Source organism: Chrysemys picta, chromosome 2, assembly GCF_011386835.1.
Source record: "Chrysemys picta bellii isolate R12L10 chromosome 2, ASM1138683v2, whole genome shotgun sequence".
NCBI lineage: Eukaryota > Metazoa > Chordata > Testudines > Emydidae > Chrysemys > Chrysemys picta.
Window position 1 is genome coordinate 192,443,857 of NC_088792.1, and position 17,143 is coordinate 192,460,999.

Genomic DNA, 17,143 nt, shown 5'->3' on the forward strand with positions numbered 1-17,143 from the left:
TACAAGACTTATTGACTATAATTACAAGAGAATTCAAGTAATGGACACATCAATTATAAGCAACATGTCTTGACCAGACAGTTGCATAAAGAATTCTAAAGAGAGCTCCATTAGCATCTTCCCCTTAGTTTTATTCAGTTTTATCTGCCTTAAGAGGGCATATTAAGGGTTTATACAGCTGTTCTGACCATGTGAACATGACTGTGCTTCTAAAGACTTAACTTCATATTCAAAAGTTAAATGTTTGCTGAAGCATTACACAAATATATTATTGACAGGATAGAAATGATGTTGAAAGTACTAAGCATGTGTATAAATAGTCAGTGAAAATTAATACTGTATTTACACTAACATACCTGAAGATGTTTGAAATGCAATGTCCATGCTCCCCTAGATTAATTTTAAACATGTTGTCCAGTCATGGCCTTGCCTTCTTCTATGAAAACTTACAAAACTATTTTAGGATTATGCCAAGAATTATTATTCTTTTATAATGTTTCTTGTTTCTTACCTTTTTGTTCTCTTGCTTGTAACCATGCACTAAGTTTCAAATTCTGCATGAATTTAAACTATAGCTTCCATAATAAGCCATTATTTAAAAGTACAGTAAAATAAACCTTACAGTTTTAATGAAAATATGTTCATTGAAATGTGAATTTATTATTCAAATCCACTCATAAATTCAACCATGGAGACACCACTTGTCTAAGCAGAGCTCAGTGATTTAGAAAAGCTGTCTATTTAAAATAAAGAATGTATGGCAGGTTTATAGAAACATAGCAGTGAATTTTTACATAAATTTAGAACTACAGCTTATGCATTTTCTGCAAAAATGTTTTTAAATTTTCCACTTAAAATTGAACATAAAAAGGAATGGAAAGTGTGATACAGCACATAAACTAAAGCAGGTGCTATATCCATGTGTACCACATTGACATTACATACCATCTTCTAAAAACTATTTCCAATTTTTAATAACTTATTTTCTATGACAAAATTTAGTTGCTTAATATATATATATATATTTATCAAGGAATGATGCAATATCAAATGACTGTCACTGAAGCATTAAATGTAAAAGTTTAACTTTTAATTCAAATGAAGTAAACCATTTTGAAACTTTTAGCAACTATACGGGAGACAAGTTATGAAGAACTGCTAATGTGTTCTCTAAAACCCAAAGTGCTGCATAGTAATAACATAAGAACCAATTAATTATTAACACCTGGAATAAGGAGAAAAGTCTTATGATTTTTTAAAGGCAATATGGTAACTACACTTAAGTACTTTTAAGGAAATTACAAGAAACCCTCCGAGTTTCCTGCCCTCTGACCACCATAGTTCCTGTCACATAGATACTTTTGAATTTCATCAATAGCTCAGGAGACAGCACACATTCACAAGGCTATACGAATTCTGGATTATTTGAAATGTTAAAGAGATTAACAAGGAAAAGTATGGCAGATGCAGAGGAAAGAGAGATCATAATCCACTTCTGTCAAAAGATATTGGCTGCAAATTTTATGCTTACATACCTGTATGGGTTCGAATGTGAGCTAGGAAGGCCATGGAATTGCTACTTCTGCACATCTTGCCACAATACTTGCACACATTGCCTTGATTTTCCTCTCTTTCTCGGTTGATTTGCTCAGTGTCTTCCACAATGTACTTATTCACCTCCCGCAGTAATTCTTCATGTTGTTCTTTAATATGAAGAAACAAATTCTGTTCAGAATCAAAGGGCTCAGTGCACTTAACACATTTAAAGGTGGCGCCTCCTTCCGGTAACTCTTCCACACTTGCCTGTTCATTTCTCATGTGACCAGCACTAGCCAAGTGCTGGTGAAGGTTGCTTTCTGTGTAAAATGATTTTCCACAGAGTAAACAATGAAAATGTTTCTCTTTTGAAGGATGCTTCATGGCTATGTGAACATTTAGTCCACTTAAACCATCTGCTAAAAAACCACAGTCATCACAACGAATACGTGTCGATTCCCCAAGAGGATTTCCTTCAGATTTCTTCTTTTTCCCACCACCTTGTGAGCTATCTATTTTTACAGTTATCTCACTAACTTTCATTCCACCTGACATCTGTCCTTCATCGGAGTGGTCAGTGGACTCTCCATCTTGATGACTTTTTAATCTTACTATAGAAGAATCAAACTGGCCAAAATTTTGCATTGCCTTTCCTTTATCATCAGTACTGATAACAGTTTCCAAAGCCTCATTACTAGTTTCTTGCATGCCTTCAGCTGTTGAGCCATCTGCCTCCCAAATGTTGTTGTTTATAGTTACTTCTGCTTCATGTTTTGCCTCCATAAGGGCTTTCTCCTCCTCTACAGTAGGATCCCTTCGGAAGCTTCTGTCACCCTCTAAGCTATGTACATTTTGAACAGTATTTCTAATGTTTTCATCAAGATTTGACTGCTCTGCTAAATTATATGTTTCTGGAAGAGCTGGCACATGTGGAGAAGTTTCTGTTAGTAATTCTTCTTCAAGAACTTCAGTATTTTTATACTCGTTTTCAAGGTTTTCTCCATTTTCTTCTAAAGTTTTCCCACTTTTTTTGGAATCCAAGTTTGGGGCATTCATGTCATTTGAAACATTTTGATTTTCTACAGTGCAATGGAAATTTGAATTGATTGGATCTTGCCCATTTTTCTGCAAATCACAAATGACTACTTCTTTAAGAGGTATCACCTCACTAAGTTTAACTTCATCTTTTTGAGATGTTTGTTGGAAGACTTCATAAAGGGGATTTGCTCCTCCATTCGATTCCTCCTCAACTTCAACTCCCATTGCATTGTGGGCACCATCTTGTTTCAAAATTTCTGAAGATGTATTTCCATCTAAGACAGTACAGTCAGCTAAGCTTTTCAGAGTTTGATCGTCCTGAACTTCAGCATTGTTGACATATTTTGTTTCATCTGAAACTGTCTGAAATTCTTCTGTGTCTTCCTGATGATCCTTTGGAGACATAACAGAGGTTTCTTTGGCAATATCTGTTGTATCTGCTTCCTCTCCAGAGGAAGAACAAACATAAGATTGTCTTTTAATTTTATGCTTCTCTGTTGCTGCGTGCCTACTCATCTCTCGACGAGTAACTGCATAGTAGTCACAAGCCATGCAGTAGTATTCAAATTCTTTAGTATGCTTCCGTTTTACATGCAGCTCTAGAGAAGAAGATGAATGAGCAACAAACTCACAGTGTACACATTTATTGTCATTTGCCCCTGTAACTCTTCTCTGAAAACATGGGTCACCATCTTGAGTAACATTACTTGGCTCCATAAATACATGCTGTTTTATATTTATAGGGTTCTTAGTATATGGCAGATCTGGGAGTTGAGATACATTGTCGACTTCTACCTCAATGGAGTTTCCCTGGTCTTCTTCCTGATTTTCTAAGACTGAATTATCCAAATCCGATGACTGGCTATCATCCTCAACATGTTCATGCAAAATATCCATTGGGCTGTTGATCTTCTTGCTAATGGAGTCAAGATTACCTCCTTCTGGGCAAACAACTACCTCTGTGCTTTGTTTTCCATTAGCTTCCATTTCAACACGACCTTTATGTTTCTTGGTGGCACAATGACGTTCCATGTCACCTTTGGTTACAGTATAATAATTGCAAACTTTACACAAATAGCTGTACTGGTGACTGTGCTTTCGTCTAATATGTACAGTCAAGTTGGTAACACTGGAGGCCAAAAGACCGCAGTGGGTGCATGTCCTAGAAATGGTGCCTTTGGGTCTCCCTCTCTTTGGTGCATTGGCCAAAACTAACTCACTGTCTTTGGTAATTTCACCTGATGGAACCAGTTCTTTATTTGTGGATGTGTTATCCACAGTAGAGGACGGTGCCTGTATACTTTCTTTATCTAATTCAGTCTTTACATTGCCAGAAGTGGAAGGCTCCATTACTTTTTTAACATCACTTGCATCTACACATACCCTTTCAATACATTCCTCAAAACGTAAACCAATATTGTTTTTCCTGGCATTTTCAAGGTGCTTGCTTCTTTTAATATGCTTTTCCATTCCTTCTTTGCTAAGTGAATAAAGGTTACATGCTTTGCAAAGAAAATGATATTCCTGTGCATGTCGCAGTTTTATGTGTCTTGTAAGAACTGTGGAGGATCTTGTTTTATAAAAACACTTTTTACATTGAAATTGGGTTTTATTGAGAACAGAATGCTTTAATTCATTTCCATGATTTATCATGCAAGGCTTTGGGGGCTCATCCTCCATGGTCACTTCTATTTCATCTACAATTTTTTGGAGATTATTATTTGATTCCAGTGTAGTAGAAGCTGCAGTCTGCAGAGACAAATTAGTGCTAATTGATTGAGAAGTATTTTGTTGAGCCAATAAACTAATATGTTTCTCAGTTGTTTTATGATCTATCAGTTCTTCCTCAGTTAGAAAATACAGATTGCAAATAATACAATTATGGGGCATATTATGCTCTTCACTCATATGAGTTCCAAGGCTTGTATCATTCAAGCAAATAAATGAACAAAGGTGACAATTAAAATTACAACACCCCATTTGATGTTTATTACTTTGACAGTGTTGTTCAAAGTCCCCCCTGATTGCACAGGAATAGTTACATGTTTGACAATGAAAATGCATTTCTTTTGTATGATGTCTTATAACATGAATTTCCAAACCTTTTCTGTTCTGAAAAATAATACCACAGTAAATGCAAGTATGTAGGACTTTGTTGTCAGCAACAGGTTTCATCTGAGAATCCTCAGTTTTTGTAGTGCTAGGAGAACTGGTATTTGTCCTATCTTGACTCAGAGCCTGTATTTCTGTGGTAGCCTTACACTGACTGTTAATGTCATCATCATCATCCATTTCTAACTCTCTAGGCGATTTGGGCGTTAAATTACTTGGTTTAAGCTGGGTCCTGAAGTTGTGTTTCACCTGCGTTCGGTGAGATTTGGGTTTGCCTCTTTTACTAACATCCAGCAAACTATATCTTCCTTTAACCTGCTTTTTTAATCTAAAAGAGCCACTTTGTCTGAAAGAAGTTCTTAGTGATAAAATATTTCTCTTATGTCCTGATCTATCAAATCTCCTTGTTGTGTTTAAACTGCCAGTTATCTTTTGGGTACTTCTGGTGGGCTCTTGTTTGTTCAAATTTTCTTCTGAGGACCCTGATATTTCTAGCTTTTCAGCCTGGAGTTCATGAGTTCCTTCTACACTGAAGGAAAACTCTTTTTCCTCTGTAACAGTCTCTGATTTTTCAGTGGAAATATTTTTAGATGTTATCATTTCGACAAGAAGTTCACTGCCATCACTTTGTTTAGAAAAGCTTACTTTCGAATCCTTCAGATTATTGCTAGCATTTAATTCTTTTGAATCAGCAGTTCTTGTCTTTGATTTATAGGGCCCAGATTTTGCTCTCACTTTCTTCTTTTTGACTGCCGTATACTGCTTTTTATGAATGGTTCTTTTTGTCAATCTCTGTACAAATCCTCCTCGTGCAGCAAGATGTTGACGCCGAAGGTGCGTCTTGCCAAGGAAATGAGAACGTAGGAGATTCTCCTCACCACACTGAAAACCACAGAGATCACAGCAAAATATGGATTGTCCATGAGCCTGTTTGATATGTATTTGTAAAGCTAAACTGTATTCTGCTTTATAACTACAGTGGGGACACACATGCTCTTTGGGTTGTTTTGAGTGGCTTTCTTGAATATGTTTTTCCAAATCAGGGTAAGAGGGAAAGAACTGATCACAAGTTTTGCATTTAAGAACTTTATCTATATTGCCAACTGTACAGCTAACACTAATTTCTTCCACTTGGAAAGTACTTTCAGGAACAGCAGATGGAACTTCTTGTGACTCTTTACTTTCCAAATGAATTTTCAATGCAGTAGCATCGGCAGCCTTGAAATCAGAATGTGGACACAAGGAATTTGAAAGAAGTGTGTCACCACTGACACAGTCACTCACTGCTACCTTTTTTATGGCTCCACCTATTATATTATCTGTTTCTGCAATTGACTCCTGCCTAACTGTGAGTTTGAGTGATTTGCCTTCACTGCCTTTAGTATGTTTTGAAAAATCCAGCTTTATTCTTTTTGAGATATGTTCATTTTCAAATTGGTCCCCTTCAGTAATTTCTAGGCTAGTTGATTCTAATAATGCCCTTTTGTTTTTGCCATTATCCTCTCCTTTCTTCTCAAGGCTCCTATGCACTCCATCAGATAAGGACCTTGTTTCCTGGTTAGATAAGGAATCACATTCAGCATTTTCTACTGAAACATTTTTCATTGAATCTTCTGTCAGATCAGTTTGTAAACTCCCATCAACTTCATCACTCTTCTGATTTTCCTCTGCATCCATTTTTCATGAAGGCAGCACAGTTCTAGTATCAGGAGTAGCTCATTTGGCTGTACTAGTACCTATAAAATAAAAGAGTTTTGTTATTAGTCTTTTGTACACACATAAAACAAACATAATTTGCTAATACCCCAGGTATAGGCTAACAACAACAATCTGATCTAAAGTGTCATGGGGACAGCCATAATTAAAGGTATTGGCCAGCATTTTCAAAAGGACTGTCTAAAACTAGAGATAAGGTGGGTGAGGTAATATCTTTTACTGGATCACTTTCTTTTGGTGAGAGAGACAATCCTAAAGTTATGGCACTTAAATCAAATTCACATATAGGCATCTAAATAATGGCCATGCTTTAAAGCCAGACTGTGGAGCCATTACTCATTCTGGTGAGCACTTATTTGAGTAAAATCACTGGCTTCAATAGGACTATTTGTGTGAGCAAGTGCTCGAATGTGAGAAGGGGTTACACAATTTAGCCATAAGTCGTATTGTGCAATGAGAGCTGCAAGCTTCACCCCTGAAAATTAGGCTACTTTTACTTAGGTGTCTAAATAAAGATTTAGTTGTCCATACTTGGGCACTCAAGTTTGAAGTCTGACCTTTATTTCTGGCAGCCTTGACATAGCACTCTAAGTTACTATGGCCTTCAGCAAAGAGGACAACAGATAATCCATCTTTTCCAGAACTAGAGATTTCAGAATAAAAAAGCTGACTAACCCCAAATTAAAAAGCTCTAAAGACAGAATTGACCGTGATTAAGACCTGTTGGATAAACTGAAGAATCAAGAAGGATTTGGCTAAATATCATCTTTTAAGCTTTACCAGTATAAGCCCCTCCTTCCTTCCTCTGCCCACATCCCATGCCACAGCATGAGAGGAAGAGAATGTGACCACTACTGATGGAGGAAATGAAGCCATGTGATTGCCAAAATGCTACCACTAAAACCACCTGCCATTTCCAAGGGGAAAAGTTAACAATAGGACACACTTTCCAGTGGGAGAAAGACAAGTAACAGAAGTGCCAGAGAGTAAAGAAAGAAAAAACATGTGCTTTCTCTCAAAAAAACCCAAACCCCTCCACCACTACAGAAGCCGAAAACCTCCTTTCCACTAACAACTGTCAATACAACTCTTCCCCAACAGCCCAGTGTGATCCTCCTCTCCATGTCAAAAGAAGGCAGATCCATTCCAGATACAGAATCCTCCAACTGCCCCCTGAACAAATTCTGTGGAAATCTGTCATTTTTGTGTGTGTAATAAAAAGAAAAAACATTCCAAACCTAAAGTATATATTAAAATAAAAATTAAAGTAATAAAGTTAATATGATTTGATTGAATACTCCATTTTAAATATATAATTCGATACAAATCTATGTTTTTCTATTTACCTTATGCTACCATAGAAACATCAATTTGCCACTGAACCTAGAGTTAGTGAGCTGCCAAATTTTGGTTCCGTTTCCACTGAATGCATGAGCCCCTGACCATAACTGTATGTGCATTCTGATAGCAATAAATAATTCAAAAGCTGAACCAGACAATAGTGTACAGCAGTTTTCCCAAACTTGGGATGCCGCTTGTGTAGGGAAAGCCCCTGGCAGGCCGGGCCAGTTTGTTTACCTGCCACGTCTGCAGGTCCGGCCAATCGCAGCTGCCACTGGCCACAGTTCGCTGCTCCAGGCCAATGGAAGCTGCTGGAAGCGGCGCGGGCCAAGGGATATAATCTTCAAAAAGAGCTGCATCAATTTTTACCAGCTGAGAACTGAGCCCTTAAAGTGATGTTAACTCTGAAAAGTGACTCTGTACAGCACTCAGTGACTACATTTCAAATGTAATCAGATTGCAAGGTATATATATAAACTGTCACCAGAGCAAATTCAACCTGAGATTTGAAAGGCAAGCTGCACCCTCTCTGGCTCATGCCTCATCAACAGTAGCAAAGATTCTGGAACTTGATGATTAATCAAAGCATGTGCATAACTTAACAAGTAGTTCTGTTGAGGTCAATGAGATTTAAACACATACTTAAAATTAGGATATATTGAAGAGTTTGGACTGAATCAGGGTCTTAAAACATTTTTAATGTTCACTGTCCTATCGCAGCATTGGCTCTGTAGCACTGACAAAAGTAAACTTATTTTTATCAATAAAAATTAGCAAGTAATACTTGGAATATATGCAGGGTGCATATCTACAGAGCAACAAGGTCCCATTTTTAAAGAGCCATTTTTCTGACCATTTTCACATTGTAAGAAGGATCATTACTGTAGATCAGGAGAGGGCAAAATTTTTGCCCTGAGGGCCGCATTGGGTTTCGTAAATTGTATGGAGGGCTGGTTAGGGGAAAGGGGTCGTGGCCCGGCCTCCACCTCCTATCGGCCCCCCCTCCCCAGAACTCCTGCCCCATCCAACCCCCCCCATTCCTTAATGGCCCCTCTGGAACCCCTGCCCCTTCCACACACCCCTGCTCCCTGTCCCCTGATTGTTCCCGGAACCCCTGCCCCCCCATCCAACCCCCACTCCTTCCTGACTGCCTCCCCCCGGGATCCCTGCCCCCATTCAACCCCCTGTTACCCCCCTGACCCCTATCCACACCCCTACCCCCTGACCACCACTCGAACTCCCCTGCCCTCAATCCAACACCCCCACCCCCCACTCCCTTACGGCACTTCCTGGAGCACCGGTGGCTAGCGGTGCTACAGCCGCGCCACCCGCAGCACAGAGCACTGGGTCAGGCCAGTCTCTGCAGCTGCGCTGCCCCAGGAGCTGACAGCCCCGCCGCCCAGAGCATTGCGCTGGCGGCGGAGCGAGCGAGCTGAGGCTGCGGGGGAGAGGGACAGCAGGAGAGGAGCCAGGGGCTAGCTTCCCAGGTCAGGAGCTCGGGGGCCGGGCAGGACGGTCCCACGGGCCAGATGTGGCCCACGGGCCGCAGTTTGCCCATCCTTGCTGTAGGTAGAGGTCGCTGCGCAATATCATCAAAGTTCCAAGTTCTTCAGAGTGTATAGAAACTAACTGTATAATTCAGAGATCTGTAGGTCTAAAGGATGCCCAGTTCAAGCTTCGGTGGCTCTCACCCCACTCTCTTCACCTTCGTCTAAAGTCCTCTGGAATCACTTGAAGTTATGAGAATGAACAAATATCTAAAGTGCAACATTACAAAAGACCTTAATTTGGTGTTAAATTAGTAAGGAAACTATCCTATTCTGTTAGTATGCATACAAATCCTAATACTGCACCACGGTCGTCAATGAAAGCTTTGCCATGATTAAGCACATACTCAATACACGATTGTCAAACTTTCAACATTTGTTACTTTAAAACCAAATTCTATCAAACAGCAACTGCTCCTCATGTCATGTTTAATGTTCAAAATGAAGCTGTTCTAATCGAAGAAAGTTATTTTTTTAAAAACATACAACATACAACTTTTTAAATGCTCATATAACTCAAGAATGTTTGATTAGATTCTTAAGGAAATGTCCAAGAAATTAATCTACCACATTAACTTCAGATTAACAAATTCTTTTGTTTGGGAATTTCCTTTGATTAATTAAAAAGGCATGTTAAGGTTACTTGTGACACTTTGTTATCAATTATGGGATTCTAAAAGGAGTATGTACTGCTCTGAACATTGGTGCAGGGAATCAGTAAGCTCAGTAACTCTGGTAGTAATAATAACCTAGCTTTTACATAGTGATTTCATCCATAGAGCTCAACGTACTTTACAAAGGAGGCAAAGTACTTTTCTTGAATCTGCAAATGGCACACCTGCACATATCACATCATTATTGCACAGATACATATATACACACAAAAACCCAGGAAATATGTGTGTGTTTGTGTGTGTGTATACACATATATACATATTATATATACATTTTCCAATTGTATATTTCATATTTGTAATTTAATAAATTTGACTAGTGTACAATGGTGAATAACATTAGTCTTGCAAAAGTTCTGTAGGATCTTTAACAACAGATGATCAGGATCTTGGTTTAAAAGTCTCATTTGAAAGAGCTCATCCAGCAGCCATACTTAAGCACTGGCTCAGTACATACTCAGAAGAAAAAGAGCCACTTACTGAACCTCCATCACCACTTCCGACAGGCTAATCACACAAATTCTTGCACTCTTCCTGCAATACTTTTCATATATCTATTGCTATGGATGTTGTGTCTGCTGAAGTTCAGTAAACAGTCAGTTATTTGGGGTTAGGAAGTCTTGCCCTGATGAAAAAAGAGAAAATATTTCACCTCATAGTTCTCTTTTTTCAAATTTTTCTATGCCAGTCCAAATAGTAAGATATAGTTCCTCTCTGCCAGTAGATGGAGACAGTACAGCCGAGATTTCCAATAGTGTAATTAAAAGAGACATGCCATTTCCCAATCCTCAAATGAAATTTAGAAAGCAATAATTTTAAGTTAAGATCAAAGGGACAAGCAATTAACTTAATAATTAACTTTAAATCTGTAATAAACGACAAAGTTCCTTAATTCGATGCTCAATACATTTTTATTTACTTTTCGGGGAGGCATATGCCAACTTTTAAGGGAAGGAATCTGTACTTATACAGAAGAACCTGAAGAAAGTATAGTTACAGGTATTAAATTTCTCCTTGCCTTTTCATTTTTCTGTACTAAATCCCGATGCTCAGGTCTTTCAAAAACACCCAAGGAGCAAATTAGCGTCTCACAGTATCAGATGAGGCCTGAATGTTCAATGTATAGTATGTGGCAAAGGTGTGTATTGACATCCAGGAGATGCTTTGCATATTTCCAATAAAAATACATCAGTTCTTTCTAACCAATCATTCCTTTCCATGGAATCATGTATCCAACAGAATGGGATTCAAAGGAATCTGGAACCTCTTTGCCACTGAAATAAGATTCTCTTAACTAGCTCCTTAACCTGGACAAAGTTGATCTGGATGACATTTGTCTCAGCATAAAACCATCATGCCAAATGAGCACCCTCTAAACTCCTGAGGTACTTCATCCTAAGTAAATTTAGAGGTCTCTCCTGATGTCCCTACTGTAACATGACTTCCTTACTATTCCTTACAGTGATGAATAGTGAAGACGTGATTTCTTGGTTCAAATGGAATGAAGACAGGCATTGTTCTCAGCACATCTCGTATTATCTGACACACATATACATCTTTATTTGCAACACATCAACCCTTACAATGGAGCTTGTATTAGAAGAACCACATAAGGATCAGTCTCACCATCCATATTTGGGCAATATTTTGACAATTTTGTTTATGCCAGTGACCCTTATCACTGAGGCACTACCTCTCCAAGTAAACCACAAGCCTAGTATTAGTGATTAGACCCTACCACTCCGATGCATCAAAGGTGCAGTCCTTAGTGTTAAAAAACAATAACTTTACAAATAAGGAGGGAGGGATAGCTCAGTGGTTTGAGCATTGGCCTGCTAAACCCAGGGTTGTGAGTTCAATCCTTGGGGGGGCCACTTAGGGATCTGCAGCAAAATCAGTACTTGGTCCTGCTAGTGAAGGCAGGGGGCTGGACTCAATGACCTTTCAAGGTCCCTTCCAGTTCTAGGAGATGGGATATCTCCATTAATTATTATTATAATCATCATCTGAGAAACAATATGAGTCACACTGACAACTTTAGCAGTCTCTGTTTACCAATTCCACCTACCAGTAGGCAGCAGAAACAGCTATAGTGGCTTCATATGGAGTGCACTGAAGAGACCACTTATTTGCTCAATGCCTTTAATCCCAGCACCTGAAGGTACCTTCAAATAACAACAGTTGAGATGGGGTTCCTGAAGTATTCTTTTTATCCATAAACAAAAATACTCTCCCTTAATTTGAGATGAAGTGGGCCCCTGAGGAAACTAAACACTATGTGGGGTGGAGGAAAGTCTTCTTCCTGTTCATAATCAATCCATATTATATTAGGCAGATTCAAATGCTGATACATGTAGTACTAGCTACTGACTGATTTGACTTTGAAAAGACTGTTTTTGAAGTACAGATGAACATATAGTCCCTACTCCTCCAAGTGCTGCTCTGAGGATCATCGTTATGTTGGTAAAGGGCCTCAGGGCCCTATCTAAACTTAACAGAAGACTTTGGTATTGGAGGTGATGCTCCAAAATGGAGAATTGGAGAACATAGAGCTGGTCCCCATCCCAAAAGAGGAAAAGAATTGTTGAAAACATTTTACTCCAATCATTTTTTAATTTGGAAGTTTTCACTGGCTCAATAGCTGGCTGAAAAACAGCGAAAACATTTTAAGAAGATTTTTCCCTTTCTAAATTGTGAAATTTTGAAGAATTTTGACCAGCTCTAGGACATACTGATGAGCTGAAAATGGAAATGGGAGTGTGCAAGTATGCCTGTTGCAGATGCAAGAAACATAGTCTTACCTTCCTTCTAAAGTATTTTGAGATCTATGGATGAAAAGCACTATATAAGAACTAGGTATTATTATCACCTGAATTCAATGGTCTTACTGATTCCATGCAGAAGATTTTAACAGCTCAGGGAAGAAGTTTACACTTTTCAATTCTAGTAGTGAGCAAAGAGATATGTTCTTTTGTGAACTCTCTGAATACCATGCCTTCTTTGTTCTTGTGGCACTGCTCTAAAAATCTTGATTCATCCAATGGTCCAAAATTGTTCAAGGCTCTGACCATTTTGGCCTGATTAACAGAGGAGGAACAAAGAAATTGATTAAAGCATCTGGGATAAGTCTTAATGTCCCTTTCTGCTATAGTTTTTAGAATCCATTAATCTATATTGGTATTGGACCATGCACACTATGAAGTTCTCTCTTCATCCTATGCTTGTGATCTGAGCATGAGTGCACCATATATCAGGCTGACTGCTTGAAAAATATAGTGTGGCTCTAGACTATGTCCTGTTTTTTGACAGTGAAAAGTAAAAAGTATGTTAAAATTGCTGTTCCTGGCAAACTATCATTTAGATTATTTTTCTAGATGATCTGTCCTTGAGTCCCCAACTCTGTTCCTCTTTAATTGAGAGGAATATAACTTTCCTAGAAGACTGTCCTGAAGTTGTCATTCTTGCCAAGGATTCCTGGATTTTTTTCACTTTTTCCCAAAATGAAGCCTGAAAGGAAGAGTGAACAATCTTGTGTTGGTTTGGTTTGCAAACAGTTGGTTTAAAGCATAAGCAGCTCTTTGATGATACAGAAGTCATCAGGAACAAGAAGTCTCCTTGATGCTGTCCTAGGTTGCACCTGCCCATTAACACTTCTTAAACAGATACAGAAAGCTAACACCTCCAGCAGAGGGGGAAGGGCTAAAACATGTCTTCTCTGAGCTTAGTGCCCAGCTCCATCTTTGATGTAGACAACTATGCACTTACTTTCTGGATGAGCCAATCAAAGGTATACCAGGGGAGCAGCAGTTGGAACCACGTAAATTGCAAAGGGAAAAAAAGGCATAAACTTTTTTGCTTCTTTATGAAGTATAAAGATTTTCTTTGTTTAAAAAAATTTTCTGCTTGTAACATTACAAATATCAGGCTTAGTCTAGCCACTCATTGCTCAGTAAATATTGTAAAGAGAGCTATATATGTGCGCAGATAAGTTCCAAGTCAAAATTACACTAGGATGGAGTTAAGGTTGAGAATTACATTATAGTAATTTAGGGTAAAATGCATTATAGAAATGTTGTAATTATCCCAAATTATCCCAGGAAATTCAGAGATAAGGTTAAACGTAAAAAGAATCCAAGCTCGTAAAAGTTTGGAAATGTACAGTTAGGACACCCAAATAATCTTAACTCTGCCCTGTAGGGATGTCATAAAGGGGCAAAAATAAAATATCTCACATGTCTTTAAAAATCAGTTTTATCTAGTCTGGGAATACAAACACCAAAAGTGACATGATGACAATCGTATGTTTGTTATATGGAGTTACTACAAAGCAGCTTTTCTAATGTAGACTAGGCCTATATCACTTAACTCTCTATTTCCATCTTTTAAATAGACATTTGAGGAAAAGAATAACATTTAACATATGTATGAGTATACACCAACACGTAGTTTTATTATGTTTTCTGTATTTCTTTTGCCACTAACCTATTCAAATATTTCAGTTGAAAGAGAGCTGTATGAGATTTTCACTGAAGCAGGTAACACATTCCATTTAGAATACTTGTGTGGTAGCTTGAAAAAGTTTACAAGTAAAAAACCAAAATGTTCAAACACATTTAAAGAGCAATGGCAAATTAATAAAAATAAAAGCATTCTGATGACACCTGGTGGCCATTTTCACAGGAAGCCTAATACTCCATTGCACTTCATCTGTAAAGGAGCATTTCAAACAGTAATATATTGCAATTGTACATATTTATTGAGTAAATACTTTCACTAAAATAAAAGCTGATTAATTTCTTATACAGATCAACATATATATCAAAATATGTAAATACATATTTTATGCAACAATTGTGGCCATCTTATTCTAAATGGTCAAAATATTTTCAACAATGAATCCACTTGTATTTTATTGTTATTTAACATGTTTTAATTCAGCCCTATAAGTTATCTGAACCACAAAATTTGCTTTCATTCTTGATTTCTCAGTCCAACTCAAAAAATGGGAGGAACGTGATTGGAGGAAATGGCCACCTTACTTTTTAATTCACTTGGAAAATTTTAAATATGTGTTGCATCCTCTTTTATCCAATAGAAGAGATGCTGTTTCAAATCCTTGCCCAAAGAACACACATTAGTTCCTTAAAAGACTTCAGTAAAACAGAAGCAGCAGCCTTCAGTTCTCTGTCATCCTTATACTTCTTTCCAAACAGATCCTGCTTTAACGAACACAATTAGTACTACTCACTAGGATCCAGTAAAAAGAACAAGGATACACATTTGGGATACACATTTGATAGATCATTGGCATGTAGTGCAAGAGAAGCACACCAAGCCACAACATTTCTCATTGATGATTTCTCACAGTACATGCAAGAAGTCACTTTAATCCTCTCATCTCCCTTGCAGCAGAGAATTGCTTCCTTGTAATCTCAGACAATTGTGACCAAGATTTAAACTATTGATGGCTGTGTGCAAAGCTTGACTTGCGCCATAATGACCTGCTTACTTTCAAAGTTCCAGTGAACAAACCCTTGTTTCATTCCAAGTCACCAAACATCTGGTAAAGTTATCTGGTTTTGTACTGTAAAAAGTTCAAAATTTTACAATTGAAATCTGGTATGATCTTCACCAGGTTCTGTGTTGACAGGCAGGAAACAGTAACAGCCTTTCTTTCCCAGACAAAATTGTTTTCATGTGCCAATATTTGTGTCTTAGTCAGCCACTAAAACTTAGGTATTCCCCGTTTTTAGCAAAGTATTTCATACGCCTAAAGTTAAGCATGCTTGACTGCCTTGCTGAATCAGGGACTCAATCAGCAATTAAAACTCTCATTACCCCAGCGGGAAATATGCATGCAGTACAGTTGCAGGACCAGGTGTGTTAAGAACAAACACCATTCTTTATTAGCCAGAAAAAATATGAAATGAGGCGGCTTCATTTTGTTACCCAAAACCATCAATTTCTTTCTTACCACCTTTCTGTAAATAATTGGGAATTCAGTACTAAATCTTTTCATTATTTTTCAAGTGCACTAGGTAACAGCTACATAATATTACAGTATTTATATACCTCAACTAACAGCTTATCACCAAATTATCTCCTCAGTACATAACCAAAGAACCAAGCACAGATCAGGGCAAAAAGAATCCTCTGTCCCAAGTCACAGAGTGGCTATTTCAGCATAAGGATGGAGTGCCCACCACACAGGGAGAAAGAGCTGATGGATCCACGTATCTGTGAATCCACTAGCCTTGCCCCTGTCTCTCCCCTGATCTGTCCCTCACCCAGAATCCTCGCTATGCAGCAGTATGTAGGGAGTCCAGCGAACTGGGCACCCTGGAATATGAAAAATGCCCTCAGTAGTCATATATTAGTTTTTCTGTGTACAGAATCCTCGAAGGATGGGTCTGGATTTGCCTATTCCATGCATGGTGTATTTTTATTTCCACTACCTACCACTCTGTTTCTAGGGAAAATGTTACCAAAGCACTAATACTAAAAATGCTTCTTATACCATGGCAACCAATGGGTTAAAATGAACCCTGAACAATTCTACTTTCTTATTTACTTGGTGGGAGCAATATTTTCTGATGGGCAAGTAAAATATACAGTTTTTTCAATATCATCTCTAAAGTAATGGTGGTCAAGTAGATTGTATTCTGAGCAGGGTAGATAAAAATCAATGATTTTTTTAAAATAGAATAAAAAAATTGGATTTTTTTATTTAAATCGGATTTTTTGATAAAATTCTTTTTGAGGAAAAAACCTATCTAAAGATAGTTTTAATTAAGATACATTATAGCTAAAAGATATCTCATCATGGAATAGAGATTATGCATTCTAGTTATATAGCATAAGACAATATATTCATGTAACGTTTAAGAAAAGTTTTGTAAATGAGTTCCAATAGTTCATGGATTAGGGACCCAATCTTATGGTGTTCCAGGGGCTTCTGTGCAGATTATTAGGTTAATCTTTCTATCTACCCAATGGGACTCAGTGCTCAGTCTAGAAGATACCATCAGAGATGCATAGTTTTGTAGTTCTCAAACGGTGGATTTGTGTCTCCAGAGATAACATGCTTGTTAACAGCAAAAATGTTTTTATATAAATAAATAAATAATATATAGAGGTGAGAAATAACAGACCTCAACCCTATTGTCCCTTTGCAAATTT

General features: G+C 37.8%; 1 protein-coding gene across 4 annotated transcripts in view; it reads right to left on the reverse strand.

Moving 5' to 3' along the window:
* ZNF407 (zinc finger protein 407) overlaps positions 1–17,143 on the reverse strand; it is a 449,103-nt gene that overhangs the window by 407,189 nt on the left and 24,771 nt on the right. For 3 of the 4 annotated variants that reach the window (XM_065582014.1, XM_065582012.1, XM_065582015.1), the window contains exon 2: positions 1,536–6,422. In XM_065582014.1, the coding sequence (XP_065438086.1) occupies positions 1,536–6,363 (4,828 nt within the window). In that variant the 5' untranslated portion in view covers positions 6,364–6,422. Of the gene's footprint in view, positions 1–1,535; positions 6,423–10,444; positions 10,590–17,143 lie in introns of all 4 variants that reach the window. The other variant, XM_065582013.1, reaches the window with a different exon arrangement.